Here is a 21,972-nt window from a genome sequence, read left to right on the forward strand (position 1 = left end):
ACGAGGGAATCGTGATTTTTAAGTTTCATTTAAAAATATATATGAATCCTGATCATTCTTTTATATATAATTTTACAATATACAAAACAATTATCCTGAGTTTTTTTTTAAATCTGTCTCTTTCTCAATACCCTTTGATACATGCCAAACACTCTGTATAAGAGTATATCTATTTAGCATACGATTCGCCATAAAGGAGCCTGTTTAGTGATTTGATAGTGAAATAAAAGTGGAATTGTGGGACATTTTTATTATGGAACTTTATGGGAACATAAAATATATTACATGTTTATATATTACATATATATTTATTTGTAAACTAATAAAATTGAGTTGTAAATATCGCTTGAGTTGAGATATTGCGTGTTATGGTGGATCTTAACGCCGCGCTTTGCCTACCAGAGCGTGAAAATTGTATATTTTCTTAGCTTCATACTGTATTTCACATATGGCGGGGTTGGCAGCGGGAACCTGGGAACCTAGTGTTAAGGCAGTCCGTTTCATATTAAAACATTTCAGTTTGAGCCAAACTCATGAAGCATTGCGTGTTAAGTAGCGGAACTCAACTCCGCGTTTTGCCTTGTTACCAGAGCGAAAAAAAATAAAATATTAAATATTTCATTTCCCTGAGTTTGAATAGAACCAAAAGCCAAATGGAAATTAAAAAACTTTAAATACAATCATTCTCCCGACGGGATATTAAAGTAATAACCATTGCGTATACAGTTAGGTGCTAGGCAGAGGTAATCTCTCCGTTCTCCACTGGCTCCCCAATTTATCGAAAATTGAAAAATTTTGTGTTGACTGACACAATTTAACGCTAGGCTTCTACTAGAGCTAGGAAACTAAAATAATTCGAAATAATTGTTTATGATAAACATAAATTTATATTATAGAATATAATATAAGTATGGTACATACATTGAGTATTGTGTGAGTTTTAGCGGTCAGGAAACAGGTCTACCGCGGTCATCTCTTTGATCCTTTGACGGATTTGAGGTATGCGGGCGAGGGTTCCCCAGAGGTGGATATTTGGGGTAATTTTTAAAGTTATCTAAAGTTTTTTGTGGTTTACGTATATGAGTATTAAATTGCATTAAATTAAGGTTATTTACACATGAATATGTTTATATGAAGATATATCTATTGTACCTTTTAACTTTACGCTGTATTCTGCAAATAACAGAGTAGGCAGAGGGAATTTAGGAACCTAGTGAACTTAGTTAAGACACTCTGTTCCCATTAAGAAACGAATTCTGAAGGCAAATATTATGTATTCGCGGAATTTAACGCCGCGCTTTGATCCGTTATCAGGACGCTACAAAAAAGCTAAAAACAAGTACCAGCAGAAGCTAGGCAACGAAATTATTTTAATATGAATTTCCGGGTTCCCTGGTTCCCAGGTTCCGTCTGCCTTAATCCTAATTTAAAAAATCTCTAAATTCAAATATAATCTTGGCAAAGTAACACACAGAGAGCGGCATTAAACAAAAGTAGTATTATACTGTCGAAGTTTCTACGAAATCTTAAACTGGAATCCCACTTACGCGCTTAATTTAATTGCATATTTAACTTTGCAACTTAAAAGATTAAAACAAAATTCTTTGGCAAGATTTAGATTTATATATGTAATTGTGTAGAAATGTGATAAACTTAATGTCGATATTTTTGTTTTATTGAAATTAAATAAAAACCAGACTTCAGGAAAATGGAGAGCGGAGTGTATTAACAATAGGCTGCTTGCCCACTCTTCTACATAAAAAAACATTATTCTTCATGAAGAATGAAACTGAAAAAACCGATATGACATAATTGTAAGCACGACAGTTGTAGGTTCTATTCCCAGTCGAGGTATTTTCCCTCAGGTTGTGTATATTCCCTCACTCCGAAATTGCGTAACAGAGTATCTAGTATATGGAAAATGTACAACATAAGTGTCTTAATGGGAACAGAGTGCCTTTACACTAGATTCCCAGGCTACCCTGCTTTGTGCAGCGATATGTAAAAAAGTGATTTGAATTAATATCTATTCATAAATAAACTGTGCCCGTTCTTTATTAACCGCCCACGCAGATATCAGAGTTATATTTCAACCAATAAATCAATCATTTTTGACATTTTAAACAAAAAAGATTGATTTACTTCAAATTACGTTGAAATGGTTCAATAGAACCGGTCAAGTGCGAGTTGTACTCACGCCCAGCAAGGGTTCCGTACGAATTCCGTGATTCTACGTTTAAAACAACCGAAAGTGCAAATTATAAAAATTGACAAACTTAAGTTTACGGTCGTATACAAATATAGGTTTGTAATGGTTTTACACTGTGATATAGATACTTATAAATTTCTATTTTCCAGATCAGTAGAAAGATCTCTTATATTAATTCACTCCGTTCTCCACCGCCTAGTTTTTGAAGCATTTCATCTTGCATTCGTTGCTACAAAGAGGAAATGAAAAGTCAAAAAATGCCAAAAAAAATATCCAGATAAAAAAAGAAACATTTTATCTTTTATAACATTTCATTTTAAATCTACCCTCCACATCACTATTAACATAAATCCACGATTTAACATATTAAGAGGCTGAACGGCGGCCAATTTTAAAGGGAACGACGCGGCGTCGCGCTCTGGAGCCAGGATTGCTGAAATATTTTAGTGATACATGCCTGCTCTCTTATGGTTCGTGGGTATATTGCTATTGTGTTATAATTACAGCTGAAGTAAGTTCTTGGCTGGAGAATTCTTGGTAGACTTCTTGGGTATTTATTTTTCTGTTTAAATATAATGTGTACTCGTAAAAATAACCTGATTGTGTCATATTATAATAAAATATTTAACATTTTAATTATTTCGCTCTGGCACTTAACATGCAATGCCGTCAGAATTCGGCGGAAAGCAGCGAGCAGAATGTTTTAACACTAGGCTAACTCTGCCTACAATGCTGCTTTATTCTATTAATTTAATAATTAACTTTTAATATTCTTCGTACTAATATTTGCTATGTTTTTTCAACAGGAACCGTCTAGAAAGCAATGCAGAACACTGGTCGGCGTTACTCTTGTCGTTACGAGAGCTCACCGAATGGGTGATCAGGAAGGAAACTGAACTGAACGCACTTGCCCCACCTCGCGGTGACCTGAATGCACTTATTAAACAACAGGTGAGTTTTAATATTTTATTGTTTGTATAGTCTTCGTTGTTTCCACTAGCTACCATCTACCTACCATCCTATATGCATATAGAACGGTAAGGGAATGAATGATTATTTTTTAATATTTTCATTTCTTCACTCTGGCACCAAGGCAAAAGCCCGGCGTTGAGTTCCGCCACTTAACAATACACAATGTCTATCAAAATTTGGCGGAAAGTGGGGAACGAAGTGTTTTAGCACTAGGTCCCTCTGCCTACCTTGCTGTGTGCGGGATACAATGTGAAGCTGATTAATCTTATTTTTTAAATAAGTATTCTATGCAATTCAAGTAATTGCATTGATCAAATAAACTAAGTATCCCACTACAAATAAATTACTGCTTTCCTTTGAAGTGATTGGAAGGAATGTAATGAAAATAGTTGTTAGCAAAGACAACTAGGATTGTCGATAGTAAAGTGGAGGGGATTTGTTCTCTTTAAGTTGCCTTTATAGGTTTTTCTTTGGAACAGCGTGCTAGCTATAATTAGTTACAAGTGGCTGGTTTATTTCATTTATCTTGTACTGCTTGATGTAGGTTCGATTTTCTCTGGGTACAAGTACGTTATATTCATTTTTAAAAATGATCCACTTTCCAAGCCTTAATATTATATTGCTTGGAATACGGCGTTGGGTTCCTTAAACTAATATTTGTTCTTTAAAATGGACGGAGAGTATAAAACTTGATGTACAAACGGAGAAATAATAGAGATGGGGAAAAAATAAAAGAATATTATAGGTAGCAATTCATCAAAATTGGCAAAAAAACGAAAAACCCGATAAAAGTAATCGTTTTAGTGTAATTTTTAAAGATTATTTCTAGCTCAATTGGTTGGTGTTATTTAAAACATTACATGTTTATTGAATATCTTTACAAAAACTGACAAAAGCTATTTTTGTAGGTTCGATTCCTTTTTATATTCATTTCCTTACCCTGGTAATGACAACGCGACGAGTTCTGCCACTCAGTCGTGAAAATTGGGCGGAAATCAGGGGACGGAGTGTCTCAACACTAAGTTTAAAAAACTTATGAAAAATGCCTCTTACCATACAAAACAGTATTAATTCTCAATATTGTAAAATTTCCCATAGATATTCCAAATAGAATTATCGTCGTATAGTAAACAATTAAAGCGAACCACAACAATGCGTTAAATCAGCCGACGAAATTCGTTTACGGCCATTTTGGTTTGAACTGACCGCAAAATGGCGGACGCGCAGTCGAAACTACTGTAACGTTTTAAGATTTATATTAATTACACTATACATATAATTTATATACATGATTGATATTTGTTGAAATGCTCTCGTGGCGGTGTTTGTCTGTAAACGCTAAGGTTGCTGGTTCGATTGCCACTCGGGGGAATTAATTATTTTCTTTTGTTTATTCTGATAACTAGACAAAGCGCTGCCTTTCTACTACCTCGCAAAAATAACGTCAAATTACTATAGAAAAAAAAATTGTACACAATCATTATGGGACGGGGTGTTTTAACACTAGGTTCCCAGGTTCCCTCTACTTACTCCGTTATATACGGGATATAGCCTAAAACTTTATGTGAACTGAGTTCTCCTGTGTGTGTGTTCCTGCAACACTAAATACACTGTAGAGTTCGTATCTAATACCGTCCTACAAAACTACTTGCCATCTTGTTTATTTTGGTATGTAGACTTCTCTCGCATCGTAGAGACGTCATGATCGATTAATCGTATACATTCTGTTATTTTGGGGATGTCAGCTTAACTGTCCTCTCCTTTGTTAAGGTTAAGCTCTAGCTCAGAGCTAGTGGTAAGACACTACGTTTTAGCTTTGTCGCCGAAAGGAGAAATAAAAATAATATGAATATAATAATTTCTGCACTTTCTATTGTTATCTTTTTATTATAAATGAAAATAATTTATTTCTCGTGTGTGGGAATCGAACCTACAATCGCCGAGCTTACAATCAGATACTATCCCATATATAATCAGTACACCCATCACTAACATTATATCGAATAATTAATTTCTTTAATATTTTTTAATAAATTTCATACAAAATCAAATAATGTTTAATTCAATGTCTACTATTTTGAAACCTATTGTCGTTATTCATAATTTCCCCACTTACAACGATTTATAGCAAACGACCTACGACCAGCTGAAAGTTACTAGCATCATTATCATAAATAAGAGACTAATAAGGCCGTTACGGCGCAGCGCCACCAGGTTCTGACTGTAACCCGTCGGTTGTGGATTCAATCCCCACTCGACGATGTGAAATATTTATTAACGTTTATATTTCCATTTCTTCACATTTTAATAACAATAAGAACAATATTTTTCATTAAAAAAAATGGTAGTATTATAATATAAAATGATTTTTACTTTCAGGACGATCACCGTGCGTTTAGAAGGCAGTTAGAAGATAAACGACCGGTTGTCGAGAGTAATTTACTAAGCGGTCGCCAGTACGTGGCAAATGAACCCCCACTCTCCGACACCAGCGATACTGAACGTGAGTTACTATGTTTATAAATACCTTTTTTAAATTAAATACATATTTTTAATTAAGTATTGTAAATATAAGTCTGTTTTTAAGAAATTGTAAGTATTGAAATATTTAGAAATTTGCTAAAAAGTAGGGTCCACATGATGGTTTTTTTTAATGTTTTTTTTATTTAACATTATTATTATTTTATAAGTCATATGATAATTATAATTTTGTTCTTACGAGTAGTTGCTCAGACTATTGCAAGAAAGTCTTAAAAAACAACTTTTGTAACAAAACTAGTGGGCCCAGTCCACCTTGGTTTTTTTTTATATTTCACTAGCAGACTCCTCACGGAACTTCACCCGCTTGAATTATACAAATATTTTTAAGTGTATTTAGGGTAATTTCGTAAATTATTTTAGTATTATTATCAGTGGGAAACTGTCCTAACACTTGGATCCCTATGTCTATGTGGAAAAAAGCGAAGCGAAGCTACAATATATCTGATATCTCACTTACTTCAGATAACTTCTATATCTTCTATATCTTCCTAATAACTAAGTATTAGCGAAGTAATTTGAAAACTAAAACAAACGACGATATAGGGTGCTTACTGCACGTAATGGGACGTTTAGATACCACTATTATTCAATTCAGAACATCTGGGACCGAACAATAATACATTGATTGTTTCGTCCTGGATATAAGTTTAGAATTTCTTTTATAAAAAAATCCTGAAAATTCCGCGAAAAGTGGACAACGTAGTGTCTTAACACTACGCTTCCTTTACCTTACCTTACCTTATAAACCTACTGTATACGGGATATAATCGAGTTCTTATACAAAAACTATACAACTGAAAAAAAAAAATATTATAAGTACAAAAGATAAAAATGAATGGACCATATAAAATCCTATCCTATATATTTCTCTGGCGTTTAATTATCACGTATTGGGATTGATTCATATGCAATTACCAAACGCTAGCTTTAATTGTTCCTTTTGTTGTTCTACCCCTCGACCTAAGGGGTAAGGGTACCATAAGAGGGGGTTGCTGAATAAATATCTCTGTAGAGTTTGTTATATAGATTATTTTGTATAGTGTACTGGATTTTTTGGGCAGTGTGTGTTAAGTGGTGGAAGGGATGAAATTAATTTGGATCGATTTCGTTTCTACTGCCTTTAAATGCTGCTGGTACCGAAGATGCTATACGGTAGGGAGACGTAGTAGAACTATGAAAGATAGAAGGATGCTGTGCAGATGTTATTTTTACACAGAAGAGTATGTAGTAACGAGGATGTGAAAAATGAGATAGAGAATCTATAGTGGTTAGCGCTTGCAGAAGAAGAGAATTTGTCATTACATTTTCTTACGTTAGTTGATAGTATCACTAAAATATTTTTGTTAGTTTCCCGCTTATTGCTATAAGGCAGAGGGAACCTAGCGTTAAGACACTCAGTTCTCCACTTTTCATCTTCTGATTTAATTATTATGAAACTTTGTACATATATTCTTAGAGGTATTAAATAGATCAAACTATTTTTTTTTTTTAACTATTATCTTTTAGCTATAGTTTAAAAACAAGTTTAAGCGGGCGAAGCCGCGTTTGGATCTCTATTATTATATATTAACAATTACCGTATAACATTATTATTAAATTTTAGTATAATATAGTATATTAGGACGGTATTCGCGTTGCGTAGTATTAATTACCTATGCACATATTCGAGCCGCCGATGATAATTCTGCTTAACGAACTGGAACACGCTGTGTATATTGATATTGGTGATGTAAGTTTCAACTAATATTAATTAACTTATGAAATATGTATGTGTTTTTAGAAATATTTTTTTTTATGGTCACATGTTAAATATTTTAAATCTTCATATATAACAGAGTAGGTAAAGGGAACCAGGATGTCTAGTCGCTCCCTTCCGAATAAGAAACTTCCATTTCACTTTCGAATTCTGGAGCCATTGCTTGTTAAGTGGCCACGTAACTCAGCGCCACGCATTGCCTCGTTACCAGAAGGTAAAGAAAATATTAAATATTTCATTTCCTCGAGTGGGAAACGAACCTACAAACTGATCCAAATATGAAAACTAAGCCCAACCTAGATCACAACCCGTACCTAGTAATCTATAAAGCTAGAACCGGTAAAAAGAACACAAATGAAGCAAGCAACGAAGTTACCTCAAAAACGATGGGAACCTTTGAATGCGCGAGTACTCTTTAATTAAAGCAGGTTGCATTGAAAATCCTTTGGTGGGCTCGGCCGCTTCAGAATCTTAATTACTGTGTATAAAAATCTGTTCAATTTCACCGAAATAAATTCATTTATTTTATAATTTCATTTTGTAGGTAGTTTTGATATTTAGATAGGGTTATTTCCTTTTTAAGGTATCCTTCACGCTGTATCCCTCATATAGCAGAGTAGACACAGGGAACCTTAAAAACAATTTATGGTTCTAAGGAAATTTTAAAAAATACATACGAGTATATAAGTTCTAAAATCAACTTTCGTATAGTTACATATGAATTCGGTTATTTAACTTAGTATAAGGATATCCTTTTAGAAATTAATTTGCCTTTTTAGATTTCCCCGGAGAGGTCCATTTGTTTGGTAAAACCCACATGTGGTAACCGAAACTATTGTAATTGCTGAAAACTTTTATATGAACTATTTGTGGGCATAGACAAATATAATATGTTTAAAAGGAGAGAAAGAGAAATATTTTGTAATTTAATATTACTTTTGATTGAGTTTTTTCAAAAAGTTTTTTTTAGAATGTGTTAATTTTAATTCTGAGGGTGAAAAGAATACACTACTAATATAATCTTTGTTAGCTTCTCACTATATCCGGCTTATAGCAGGGTGGACGTAGTGAACGTAGTGTTAATACACTCCGTGGTTTCCCACTTCCCGTTCAATTCCCGACACGCTTTGTATTTGAATATAAAACCTCCTTTTAGATTTTTTTTATCATTTTATACTTAGATCTGAGAAAAGAAAGAAATATAATTTTTTTTATTTCATATTTCTACCTCTATCGAGGTGGAAAAATGATGAATATACGAAAAATTAAATTCCGAATATGCAAATCTCAAAGTAAATGGGTCTTTTGCGTTACGCCGCTACCGAACGTGTGAGGCGTAGATTTTATTGAAATACTGTTTCATACACGATTTCATATTAAAATTTGTAACGAATAAAGAATTTTTCCGTTATATTTTAAATTTAATGGTTTTGTATGAACAATTGATTTTTAAGCACCAATTCCTTTATGAAGCCAATTTATGGCGCAGTGGTACGAGCGGCGGTTAAAGAGATAGATTGTAGGTTCGATTTTAATCTGAGGAAATGAAATAATTTACATTTTTTTTCTTCGCTTCAGCAATGAGACAAAGCGCGGCGTTGGGTTACGCCGCTCAACAATGCCTCCAGCTTCCAAAGGAAAATATTAATCGAGATTGTAACTGTAATAGTTAAAAAAAAGGAATCGAACCTACATCTATAATCTAAAATGAAATTAATATGATATATCTCTTACAGCGAGCCGCGACAGTGAAGGTGACTCCAGAGGGTACAGATCAGCGGAAGAACAAGCAAGAGAACTGGCGAGATCCATAAGAAGAGAAGTCGCGAAGTTGGCTGACAAGTGGAATACCCTTGTTGACAGGAGCGACGCGTGGGGCAGGTGCTTGGATGATGCTGTACAGGTAGGAGAATTTTATGTTTTTCTATTAGCGTGGATGGTAGAGTATGACCGTCATGGCGTAGCGGCACTTTCTTAACGAAATGTCTTAACACTGTTTGCCCTTTAAAATGCGTCAAGCTGTTTACTTAGGCAGAAATAAGTAGTGTTCAAACACAACGTTCTCCCCTATTTTGTGACGTTGTCCTCTAGATTCTCTAATTTATACAGTGATGTACAATCAGGTATAAATTTAAAGATAAGCGCCCTCTGTCCACTACATCTGAAACTAAGAAAGCATATATTGATCTACTATATTGTTTATTCGATAGATGGCGTTGTTGTTATTTAGTGTCCCCTTTTTTTAAAATACCATTTTGTAACTATTCACTTCCTAACACTTTGAAGTTTTATTTTATATCTAAGAAAATGTCTAATAATTTTCAAAACAGTAGAACTTGAACTTACCTGTAAAAGCATCCAAACTAGACTTTGAAACCATTCAAAAACGGCGTTGGTTTCCGCCATTTACAAGTAAAAAAAAATCTGATAAATTATTATTACATACTTTTTGCTTGTTAAAAATACAGAAAAATAATAGAATTTCATCGTCTTTTATAAAAATATAAACATAATAAACCTATCCCTTGAGAGGCCCTCACATTCAATAATGAACTAGAACACTTTACGACTTCTGTGGAAACTATAAAATATTTTATGTTCATTGGAAAATGATGAACTATCAAACACACGATCCTCCGTAAACAATATACCAGCTGACTTGAGAAAACTAAAATATGTATAGAAGTTACGACGCGAAAGACAGAAATATATATATGTTTTTAAACTTTTTTTTTAAGCTTCACGCTGTAACCCGCTTATGTCAGGGTGGGCAGAGGAAACCTAGTGTCAAGACACCCCATTCCACACTAACCCCCCAATTATGGAGACATTGGGAGTTAAGTTGCAGAACTCGACGGCAGCGTCGCGCTTTTGCTTCAACACCAGAGCGAAGAAATGAAAATATGAAATATTTAAGTTGAACCCATAACCTATAGCGGTTATTAGAATTCGGTAGAAAGTGAGAAACGAAAGCGATTAATGGGGACGGAGTGTCTTAACTCTAGGTTCGTCCACAATTAGTCGCTTGTGCCCCTGCGCCACACCAGCCTCGTAATGTTTTTTGTACTAAATTTAGGCCCGGTCTTGGAGAGCTGTTTGTAAATACAAAAGTTTCAAGTCTAAGATCGATCATGAGATGCTGTTTTCTTACATAACTTACATATTTAAAAATGAAAACTGCATCTCAAGATCGATCTCAGACTTGAGAGCGATTTATAAATACGAACCTTAAGCTCGTAACCTCCAAATAAAACGACACTAGGTATCATTCAGACATTCCACAGTAAACTAAAACGGTCGAAAACCAATATGTTTGTATAAACAAGTAATAAATGTTTTTATGGTGTAACATATGGGATTCGATCAATCACGCTCTAGTCAGTGATAGAATACCTCAATTTTTGAGGAACATGTAAAAACTGTGCAGGCTTATATTTTATATACTGCAAATATTTATGTAAGCTTGGGGTTTGTTTTATTATTACTTCACGCTGTATCCCGCACATACTGCTATGTGAAAAAAAACTGTACTGCTATTTGTAAAGGCAGAGGGAACCTGGGAACCTAGTGTTAAGGCAGTCGCTCTCTGCCGAAATGTTGAGCCATTAGTCAACACTATTTGCCTATTATTTATGTCTTTCTCTGAGTCGTCGCGATTCATACTGACCTCTTCTTTATATTATTCATAATAAAGTAATATTTTTACTTAGTATATTGAAACCTATACTACTCTTAGTGTATACAGGATGTCCGGTTTCTTCAATAAGTTACGATACAAAAAGGAATCTGTTCTATAGAGTGATTCAAACAGTCCCCTCGTCATAGATTATATATATATTTTTTATAAATGTGTGATATATTTTGACATTCTTGTTAGAAGTCTAAAACTATTTTTTTACTTTGTGTAAGATAAGTTCTATCATCATCATCTATTAGTAGCATCTAGTGTTTAGACACTTCACAAGAAACTTTGAGGAATTGCGTGTTTAGTTGCGGGACTTAACGCCGCCTTTAACAAAGCCTCTGCCTACAATCGTTGCGTTTACTACTCTACAACGACTTCTATTATCTATTTAATGTTGTATTATACAAAATAAAATGTTATTAGTAAATTTCAACATGTCAAGTCATAGATATTTCAGCTTAGTGCTTCCATTGTAGGTAATTCGAGTGGAACAAGGTTTTGCATAGCCATTGTCTGGCAACTCGATTCTGTAGGTATTCCTCGTATGCAAGTGTGGGCGGATAAACGTTCCACACATTAACGCAGTCTGGTCTGTTTTACAGACTAAATCGTCAATAGATTTTCTGCGAATATAAATGTGAAGGTTGTAAGTTTGATTTTCGTTTGGGGGAATTAAATATTTTATATTTCAGAAAAAAATGGAGAATTCAGTGGACAGTGCGGAACGAAATGTCTTAATGAGAACGGAGTGTTTTAATACTAAGTTCAGATTAAAAGACTATCCGCGTAAGCTGTAAAATGTGCAAAAAACGTAACAATAAATAAATATTCTAACGCATAGTTAAATAACTCTTCAATTACATTATCTGTTAATGAAATTTAGTATGTCATTAAGATCTCCTTTCTTCCCGCACCAAAAGCGACAAAAAAATCTAGTTTGATAATATGAAATGTAAAATTGAACCTGCAACCATCACAAACAGAAAAACTGTTCCACACAATCATCAACACTACTAAACCACAACATCAAAAAATCAACTAAAAACCTCTGAGAGACAAAAAAGAATATACATAAAAATAACCAATATCCATCCCACATCTATATAACGTTTAATTAATCTACATGTACCAGGAACACATAATAGTCGATTAATATCCACAGTGCAGTCCAGATCACGCCCGCGCTGACCTGAATATCTGTTCATATGAAGCTTAATAATATGCCTTCGATAGAATAGAATGCTTGGAACTGATATGGGATTGGTATTAACGTTCGTGATCTGAGGCCAGTCGTGTCGCAAGGGCTGGGCTGGTTGTGAGTTCGATTCCCGCAAGAGGAAATGAAATATTTGATATTTCCATTTTTTCGCTCTGGTGTCGAGTGCCTCCAGAAACCGGCGGGAAGCAATACCTCCATAATTCGGCGGGAAGTAGAGAGCGGAGTGTCTCAATAGAATAGTCTTGTGAACAACCGAAAAACTTTTAACCTTTACAAGAACACACGAAAATAAGAGAGTAGAGACGAAATCTCTTAGCCTATTCTACGTAATCTAAACTTAAATAATTATCATTATAAATAATTAGAAAAACTACTTTTTTTGTGATTTTTTATAGGATTTTGTCAATTTAATGCACAATTTTTTAGTAAATACCTTAAAATTGAACCGCCTTCCTAAAACAACCTAAAAAAATATATCAAAAAAAATATTTAACCAAGAATTTCTTAGCCAAAACTTAGAAAAACAATTAAAATTGTTCCAAAACTATGCGGTTCCAGAGTGAAGTGCGTGGGTCCCTTCCATTAATTCTCTTCCATAGTAAATCGCGGGCACGTTTAGATTAATAGCATCGCCCATTGTCTGACTGCGCCCTAATCTCAGCTTTGGATATAGCTTTCTTTAGTATGTCTACATATTGAATGTTAAATATAAATAGAATGGTATGGTACAGTGATTAAATGATTTTGGTAGTGCCAGTTCGATTTTTATATAAATATTAATATAAAATAATTTTAGTATAAAATTATTCATTTTAGGCAAAAAGTGAGAAAAGAAACACTACGTTTCCTTTTCATCATGATTTTTTAAAATTTAAAACGACATTAATATTTACAATAAACCATTTTTGGCTCTATTATTAAACCACGGAATATGAACCCAGAACCATCACAGACGGCGAGACACCTCCAAACTGTTTCCTAAACATAAAAGTATAAGCCTCCTTTGACATACTCATTTCAATATACATAATTTCAAAAAACATTCCGAGATCTTTTCTCTTTGGCCAAGGGAACGACGTAAAATGAAAGTTTCGAGTGCACTCAGGAAACGTAATTAAAAGTACGTAGGTATTTAAAAAGTATGAAAAATCTATATAAATATTATATTTCGAGGCCGTAGTAGATCAGTGCTACGTCGTAAGTCTGTCTTTAAACTCGATAGTTGTGGATTCGATTCAACTCGGGGGAATGATTATATTTTAATCAATTCCGCTCTGGTGGTGAGTGGAATGTCTGGAAAATTGGGTGAAATGTCGTATGGAATGTCTTAACATTAGGTTCCTTAGGTGCTTTTCCGAAAAAAAGGAGCTCCTATTATTATATAATAGTGCATGGTCTACGGCCATAAAACCATGAAGTGCTAAGCAGTTTCTTCTACTACGAGCTGTTCTGATGATGCAGCCTGACCAAACAGTTGGGTACTCTCTAACCTAACGCCGTACCAAGTCTGCCAAGGACACAAAACTTTACAAAAGAGAATCCACAGTTATAAAAGTAAATACTCAAGCTACTTGAGATATTGCACTTCTTTCTTTTCTTTTGATTCTTTTCTTTCTTTTCTTTGTATCCCAACACCGTCCACGGTCTGGACAAATAACTGTCACAATTACAAATATAAGATATATAATTGTGTCGACTCCTCAATTCCGCAGGATAACAATATCTCTCGTTATCGTTATCGATGTCGTTACAAGACCACTCGCTATGAGTGCACTGTAGGGATGGGGTGCATAGGAACGCAATATAGCGGAAATTCTCTATAAAAATAGCAAAAAATATTTAGAAAATTTAAGTTTTGGACAACTTATGAAGATTTTTAAGGTGTCATAATATTTTACTCACTCACTAAAAAGCTAGCTGTAGCTGTAAGGTAGACAGAGGGAACCTGAGAACCTATTGAGATACTCCGTTCTCATTAGGATACTTTTCTTCAAGTGGGAATCGTACTCACAATCTGTTGCGTTTACAATCGCACACTTAGTTGCCTGGTTAGAATGTTAGAAATATTTAATATGTATAATTTTCTCTTGCTTAATCTGATAAGAACCTATGGAATAGTGGTCAGAATACTTCGTCCGTTTCCAAGAGGCATAGCTTCAATTCTCGCTTATTTTAAACCTGTAAATTCTTATCAAAAAAATCAATTATTAATCTTTTGAGTTTCTTTTCACCTACAATATGTCGAGCATTAGTAAAAAGGAGAAAACTTGTTTAACTCTTTATTATGAGTTAAAAAATCTATAAATAATATTAAAAAATCCATTCAACTATCTAAGTGGGTCGTTTTAAAAGTTTAAACTAGTTTTAAAGTTAGCCAGTTCCCTATTTGATAATATAGTCGGTTTATAACTAACATTAACTAAATGAAGCGTGTTTCAGAAACGCGTTAGTTATGGGTTCGATTCCAATTTGAGGGAAAGAATTATAATAGAAAAGAAGACAAAAGAAAAGTAGGACAGTTACATTTTATCATTTTAGAAGAATTTAATAAAATTAAAAAACAAATAAAAATAAACAAACAAAAATACATTTTTTATTAAATATTACTATAGATATCGATATTATATAAACGTCACTATGTAAAGGTTTCAGCGGATGCCAGCTCGTTAATACAGGGTGAGTCATATTGAACTTTCCGGTTTTGGAAGGACGTTGCACGAAGAAGGGAAGGAGTAGAAGGGTGGGGATGGTGTCATTAGACGCGCCATGACATGCAGTTTTAGTGTGAGCAATGGCTTGGTCGGGACAACATCGTGCGTTCGTAGTTGAAGAGTTTATTAAAAATGGCGGCTCCGTGATCACAACACAGCGTGCGTTCCGTTTACATTTTGCTATTGGTCGACGTGATCCCATTCCCACTGGACCAACAATCAGAAATTGGGTATCAAATTTTAGAGCAACATCATCAGCATTAAAAACAAGACCACAAGGCCGAATTAGGACGTCAACGTCAGCGGAAAACGTGGATAGAGTGCGGGCTTCAATTCAACAATCCCCTCGGCGTTCTGTTCGGAAACATGCCGCTTCACTAGGATTATCTTTCAGTAGTGTCCGCAGAATACTGCATAGAGACCTTAAATTTCACCCATACAAGATTCAGGTAGTGCAAGAATTAACAGTTAGAGACTTAGACACACGAACAAATTTATGCCGCGACATTCAGCAGATCCCCCGCACTGCTGTTTTGATCTTCAGTGATGAGGCACATTTTCACCTCGCCGGAACTGTCAACAAACAGAATTTTCGATACTGGGCTGAGAATAACCCACGAAACCTACACGAACGACCACTTCACAGCCCTCGAGTGACAGTGTGGTGCGCTATTGCAGAGTTTGGTGTGTGGGGTCCCTATTTTTTTTGAAGAAGATGGTCAAGTCGTCTCAGTTACCTCTGCTCGGTATTGCGACATGCTTGAAACTTTTCTGAAACCGAAATTGGAGGAATTAACGCAGAATCATGACAACGATAACATCTGGTTCCAACAAGATGGTGCTACAGCCCATACATCCAGGCGTTCAATGGAAATCCTGCGACAAATGTTTCCCGGTCATCTCATTTCTTTGCGAGGTGACGTTGGGTGGCCGCCGAGATCACCTGATTTAACCCCCTGCGATTTCTTTCTCTGGGGTTACCTGAAGGAAAAGGAGTACACGCATCGTCCCCGAACCATCGATGAACTGAAGGCTGCAATCACGGAAGAAATCAATGCTATTCCGCTGAATATGACTCGACGAGTAATGGACAACTTCCGGGAAAGGCTTCAGCAGTGTGTGGTCAATGGAGGTAGACATTTACAGGATATCATTTTTAAAACCAACTAAATTAAAACTGCATGTTATGTGCTTTCAAACAATAAAATAATTTTTACTGCATGTCGCTTTGTTTTTAATACACACCTTATTGAAATCGGAAAGTTCAATATGACTCACCCTGTATTACCAACAATTCATTTTGAATCTTTCTCACAAAATTCATTTTTTATCTTCTAAAGTACTATAAAAGAATTATTTTATAAGATTATCATTATAAAGGCCCTAATGGTAGAAGTTACAGTAAACGCGATAGTTGTAGGTTCGATTCCATTCAAGCAATGTTTTTCTTTAGAAGTTTTAATATTTTTTTAGTCTTAAGTGAACATGTAAAATATAAATACTTCTCTGCCCTCTGTGTACCACTTTCCGCTTACCCTGCTATATGCGGGATACAGCGTGTTTGATTTATTTATTTTATTAAATTTTCTCTCTCTCTCTCTCTCTCTCTCTGTCACGGCGATCGTGCATCACACATCTATCACTCCCCGCAGTTTTTATTCACGCTACACACGCTGTGCGGACAGGTCGTGTTCGCGCATAAATTAACCAGTGACGGGTTGCAATATTGATATATTATGTACATTGTACGAAGTGATATATCATACGTATATAATATGTATGTCTATATGAATAGCAGCGGCGTTGAGTTACGCCACACATGCAATGCCTTTAAAATTCGATGGAAAGTGGTTAATGGAAGTGTCTTAATGGAAACTGTGTGTCTAACACTAGGTCTCCAGATACCCTCTACCTGCTCTGTGATGTGCGTGATACGGCGTTAAGCTCAAAAAACATATAGCCATTGATGCAGCAATAAATATAATATAGTTCTTTCTATACTTTTGCCGATTTTCAGAGACGTTTTGGTATCACATATAACAACTTTCGTTTCGTTTCTTTAACAGACTCCATTAAAAAAAAATGACAACGACCCAAAAGTGCGCACTCTTGTACCTATACTACCTGACTGCATCATCACATTCTAAGTAATGCCATATTCTCCTTCTTCTTCCTGGCAATTATCCCGGCTATAACCAGGGTCTGCCTTCCTACTCAACCTACTCCACTTTGCACGATCTTTTGCGTCCAAATAATGCCATATTATTTCCTAAAACTTCATTTAAATTATAGATTAAATTTAATTTTTATATGCTTCGTTCAGATTTTAAATGCTTGCTTGTTTTATTTAATACTGTGGACATGGCTCACAAGCGTCGCGGGTCTTTTGCGGGATTACTTTGTAAATCTCTTTTGGTTAGCGTAACGTTGTTTCAGCCACAGCTTATATTAATTTAAAAATCTAAATTTTTCGTGTAAAAGTTTTCGTTTTTGCTTCTGTTTTGGTAATTGTTAAATTTATATATGAAATTTTCAAGAATAAAGAATGAGAAGTAGCTTATCAAAATGAACTTCATAGTAGTCTCCTCTGCCTACCCTGAATCCATTGCACATAGCAAGAGGAAATTTGGAAACTTAGTGTTAAGACATTCCGTTCTCCATTAAGACACTTCCATCTCTCACTGCGCCGAATTCTTGAGGCATTACGTGTTGAATGGCGAAACTAAATTTCACGCTTTGCCTCGTTACCTGAACTCGTTACGTGAACTCCCCGAGTGCGAATCGAACCCACAAATACACGCTAAAGCGCCCTAACGACCTCATAGTATAAATAAAATACAATAAAATGAACATTTTATCATCCAAATCAATTGGAACAAAACAAAACTAGTTCAAACCAGATCGTTCAATTGACAGATATATATATATAGGTATATAGACGGCGCCGGCGCATTCATTCTGCATGACTTTGCAACATGAAAGTGGGAACACTAAGTTTAGTACTAGATCTAACTAGATCTAGATCCTATTTGATAAGGATTATTGTATTAGTGTTTGTATATTTGTTTCTGAATATAGTAAGACAGTTAGATTCCTGTAATTTTACAAAGCAGGGTAAGCAGAGGGAATCTAGTGTTAAGACACTACTTTTTGAACCATTGTAAGTTGAGCGTAATTCAACGTCGCGCTTTGCCCAGAGCGAAGAAATAAAAATTTGGCCTTTCCTCCGAGTGATTGAATCCACAACGAGTTTACGTTGAGTGAGGACTCTTATTATTTTTGTAAGCTCGTTCATATCTTTTATGACAATTTTTTTATTGTTTCAGGTAAGAAAACTTTTATGTGAACCTGCTGAGATCTTAGTAGCAACTGGTAAGTATATGGTACATAATTGTATTTTTATCAACGTTTTCGTTGTTAAAGCTGTGTGCCACTTTTAATAGTTTAAACCCTTATATTATGAAGAAACATTTTGTATTTTTCTGAGGAAGTGGAAGGTTCTGTTCTGAAATTGTTCTATCTCCTTTATTTCTATATAACTATACTAAATTTAAAAAATAACAAAATTACACTAGGCTATTGTTCAAAGTCTGTTCCCCAGTCAGTCACTTTTCCTATCTACCAGAGCGAATAGATCAAAACTAATAAATGCTTTATTCACCCAAGCGGGAATCGAACTCACAACCACTGCGCCATATTGGCCTCAAGATATGAATAATTGATGATCATTACAATGTAGGTAACCTAGATAGTTAATCCTATACAATCGAATAACCAATATCAATATGTTAATAATATTAATATCTAGACATTAGTTGTATCTCGCACACAGAAGTTTACTCAGAGGGAAATTAGTGTTAAAATTCTCCGTTCTCCATTCAGACACTTCCATTCCCCACTTTGCCGGCTATCAGAGCGAATAAATCAAAATTGATTTCATTTCCCAAAACGGGAATCGAACAGGCAACCGTTGCGCCGCAACGGCTTCATTATATGAATAATTGATCCAGCTAATCCAATATGTTAATAGTACTAATAGTTAGACGTCGGTTGGTCTCAAGCCAAAATGCAAATTCCCTTTATGATAACTAGATTCTAGATTTTTGCAAGACTCGACTCGACTCGACTCGACTCGGATTTTTATTGCTGGAGTCAGGCGGTGATTTGATTTGCTCTTCATGTGGATTTTTATTCGAAAACGGAAGTAAATTTTGTACTTAACTGGGGTTATTTTTTTCTTGACGGTTTATTTTTTTCTCTTGAAACTACATATGTATATAGATCTCAACACGCATACCTTCAAAATATGGGAAGAAGTAGGGAACGTGGGTCTTAAGAATAGGTTCCCTGTTCCTACTCTGCTTTGTTTGCCTAACAGCATAAAAATGCAAAAAAAGAAACAACTTAAATTAAAATATAGCTTATACTAATTTCAGTATAGGAAAGGGAAAAGATAAATGGACTATCGAAAGCAGCGAAGGAAATCTAATTTAACCAGTAGTTACTGAGATTAGGGCGTTCAACCAAACAAACCATTCTCTACAAGTATAGATAAAAATATTGAAGTATTGATAAAATAAATCTAGCATTTATACTAATAATTTCTTTTCATAATATTTTCACCGAGTACCATATTACATAATAACAATGACAATGACTGCTGAAATTGACGACATCCTCTACGTTTATAGTGTTATTATACAACACGGATATTATTAGAAGGTCAATTAACATTATAATCCTATAAATTTTCAGTAATTTACTAAAGGAGACAATTATTATTTGCATATCTGGGATGAAATATTATCTAGGTTTTTGTATATAGAAAACTATGTTGTCATATTTGGTGTTATATAATTTACCTTATATCTTGGCCTATCTAGAATAATAATACTTAGAAGTTCTAATAGAATCCTTTTGCTCAGTTCACAATTTAATTCAGTTCAGTAGAGAGAAGAGTGCAAAATAGAATACCGTGGTCATATTTTCAGGCATTATAGAATTATAGATATAGTTTTCTTCAGCTCATTATTATGGGTACAGTGGAGGGCAAAAGGCGTGGCTGATTAACATCAGGAACTGGATAAGATCCATGGAACAACTATCCTATTTTGAACAGAGTAGAGGAGGACCTTTTAAGGGGCCTCTTAAATATTCACTTGGGTTAGAAATCCAAGACATTCATCTGAGCTCTTCAGCTCTTCACTTCAGGGATAAAGCATGGACCTAAACAAAAACTGCTTAGCATTACAATCACTATGAAAATTCTTATTACAGTTTTAAGTTTTCCCTTCCATCGCCATTAATGTTTTATGTTATAATGGCAATTGAAATTGTGTCTTCACCACAGAAAAACTCGTTTCCAAAATATATAATACCAGATACCGCATTGAAATTTTCGTCCAATTTAAATCGGAATTCTGAACCGCAGTAATCAATGAGGAGCAATCGTGTGACATCAGTACAGTAGTTACCACTTAATTAGCACCGATGTGTAACCAAATTGGTAACATGATGGGGTTTAATCTATAGGTGAATGTACCTATATATATTCCTCTCTCCTGCGTTACTGAGTGACTGACAGACAACGAAAAACGAAGCTTCTGGACTTAAAAAGTTGAAATTTAGTCTCTTGGAATGTATGTATGTGTATATACGAGTTTTAGGATGGACTTTTGGACATTCCTACGGAAACATGCAGGCTTTTTCCATTTAACATCTTAAAGTTCACGCGAGCCATATCGCGATTGCTCTTTTTAGCTCTACAGTATATCCCACACACAGGTTCTCCCTGCCTAGCATAGGCTTAAGGTCTAAGACCTAGGAATCTAGTGTAAGACACTACCATCCTCCTTTTCTAAATTCTTAGGGCATTGCGTGTTGCGTGGATAAACTCAACGCCGCGGTTTACCTTGTTATCAGAGCCAGGAAAATGAAAATATTGAATATTCCATTTCCTCGAGTGGAATATAATTCGACTTCACACACACTGTTCACACTGTTTCTGCCACCCAATTGTGCTACAATATCAAAATTTATTATAACAACTTTGTAGAAAATCCTCTCCTCAAATACGTCGTCCATTATTTATTTAATACGCTGTAAGTGCCACTCGCTACACTGTCTTAATTAACCAGAGCCGGCGCTGCAACTGCTGGAGATAGGTAGATGTAGATAGAAAGATAGATATATAGATAGTATACTGCAAAGATGGGAGAAGCGGGTCGAAAATGAATTTTTTATTAAGCTTTCTGTTAATATTGATGCTAATGAAGCTTGAAGTCTAATTGTGGGAGGGTTCTGAGTTCGTATTTTATTTTAGGCTTTTTAAGTATAAAAGGGAACCCTTATAGGACCCTTGTTCCTTGTTCCGTCAGTCTGTCTGTCCACTTGTCAAGACTAATTATCTCAAGATCGCGTCGAGTTAATTAATATAGAATATCCAACTATAAACGTGACGGTTCTGTGTTTGATTTCCACTCGGGGAAATAATTAATCCATCCCCTCACAAGACTAATATCAGCGTTAAGGTCCGCCATCTAATCTGCAAAAAATTCGATGGTTAGTGGGGAATACGGTAGGCCATAGCACCAGGTTCCCTCTGCCTACCTTCCTATACGCAGGATACAGCTGAACGTAAACAAGTGTAAGTTATCACTTCATCCTGTATATATAAGACTATATTATACAGCCGTATAACGTTCCCTAGGTTTGCATTTTCCACGATGTTCATAAATTTATAATTAAATAGCGAACTACGGCTTTGCCTCGTTATGGTGAATTTTATTTAATTCTCGCAACGCCACTCGGGGCCCTCTGTGCATTTATAGTGCTCTCGTTCTCCGGATATAAGATTAAGCTTTCTACTTTGTGGTAGAA

General features: G+C 35.0%; 1 protein-coding gene across 5 annotated transcripts in view; it reads left to right on the plus strand.

The window, feature by feature from the left end:
- Positions 1–21,972, plus strand: part of Dys (Dystrophin) — a 455,408-nt gene that overhangs the window by 375,624 nt on the left and 57,812 nt on the right. For all 5 annotated transcript variants that reach the window (XM_085190316.1, XM_085190313.1, XM_085190314.1 and 2 more), the window contains 3 exons: positions 3,016–3,160; positions 5,561–5,684; positions 9,215–9,381. In XM_085190316.1, the coding sequence (XP_085046442.1) occupies positions 3,016–3,160; positions 5,561–5,684; positions 9,215–9,381 (436 nt within the window). The remainder of the gene's footprint in view (positions 1–3,015; positions 3,161–5,560; positions 5,685–9,214; positions 9,382–21,972) is intronic.

This window comes from Heliconius melpomene, chromosome 9 (assembly GCF_056956725.1).
Source record: "Heliconius melpomene rosina isolate 202511_hmr_F chromosome 9, ASM5695672v1, whole genome shotgun sequence".
NCBI classification, from domain to species: Eukaryota; Metazoa; Arthropoda; class Insecta; order Lepidoptera; family Nymphalidae; genus Heliconius; species Heliconius melpomene.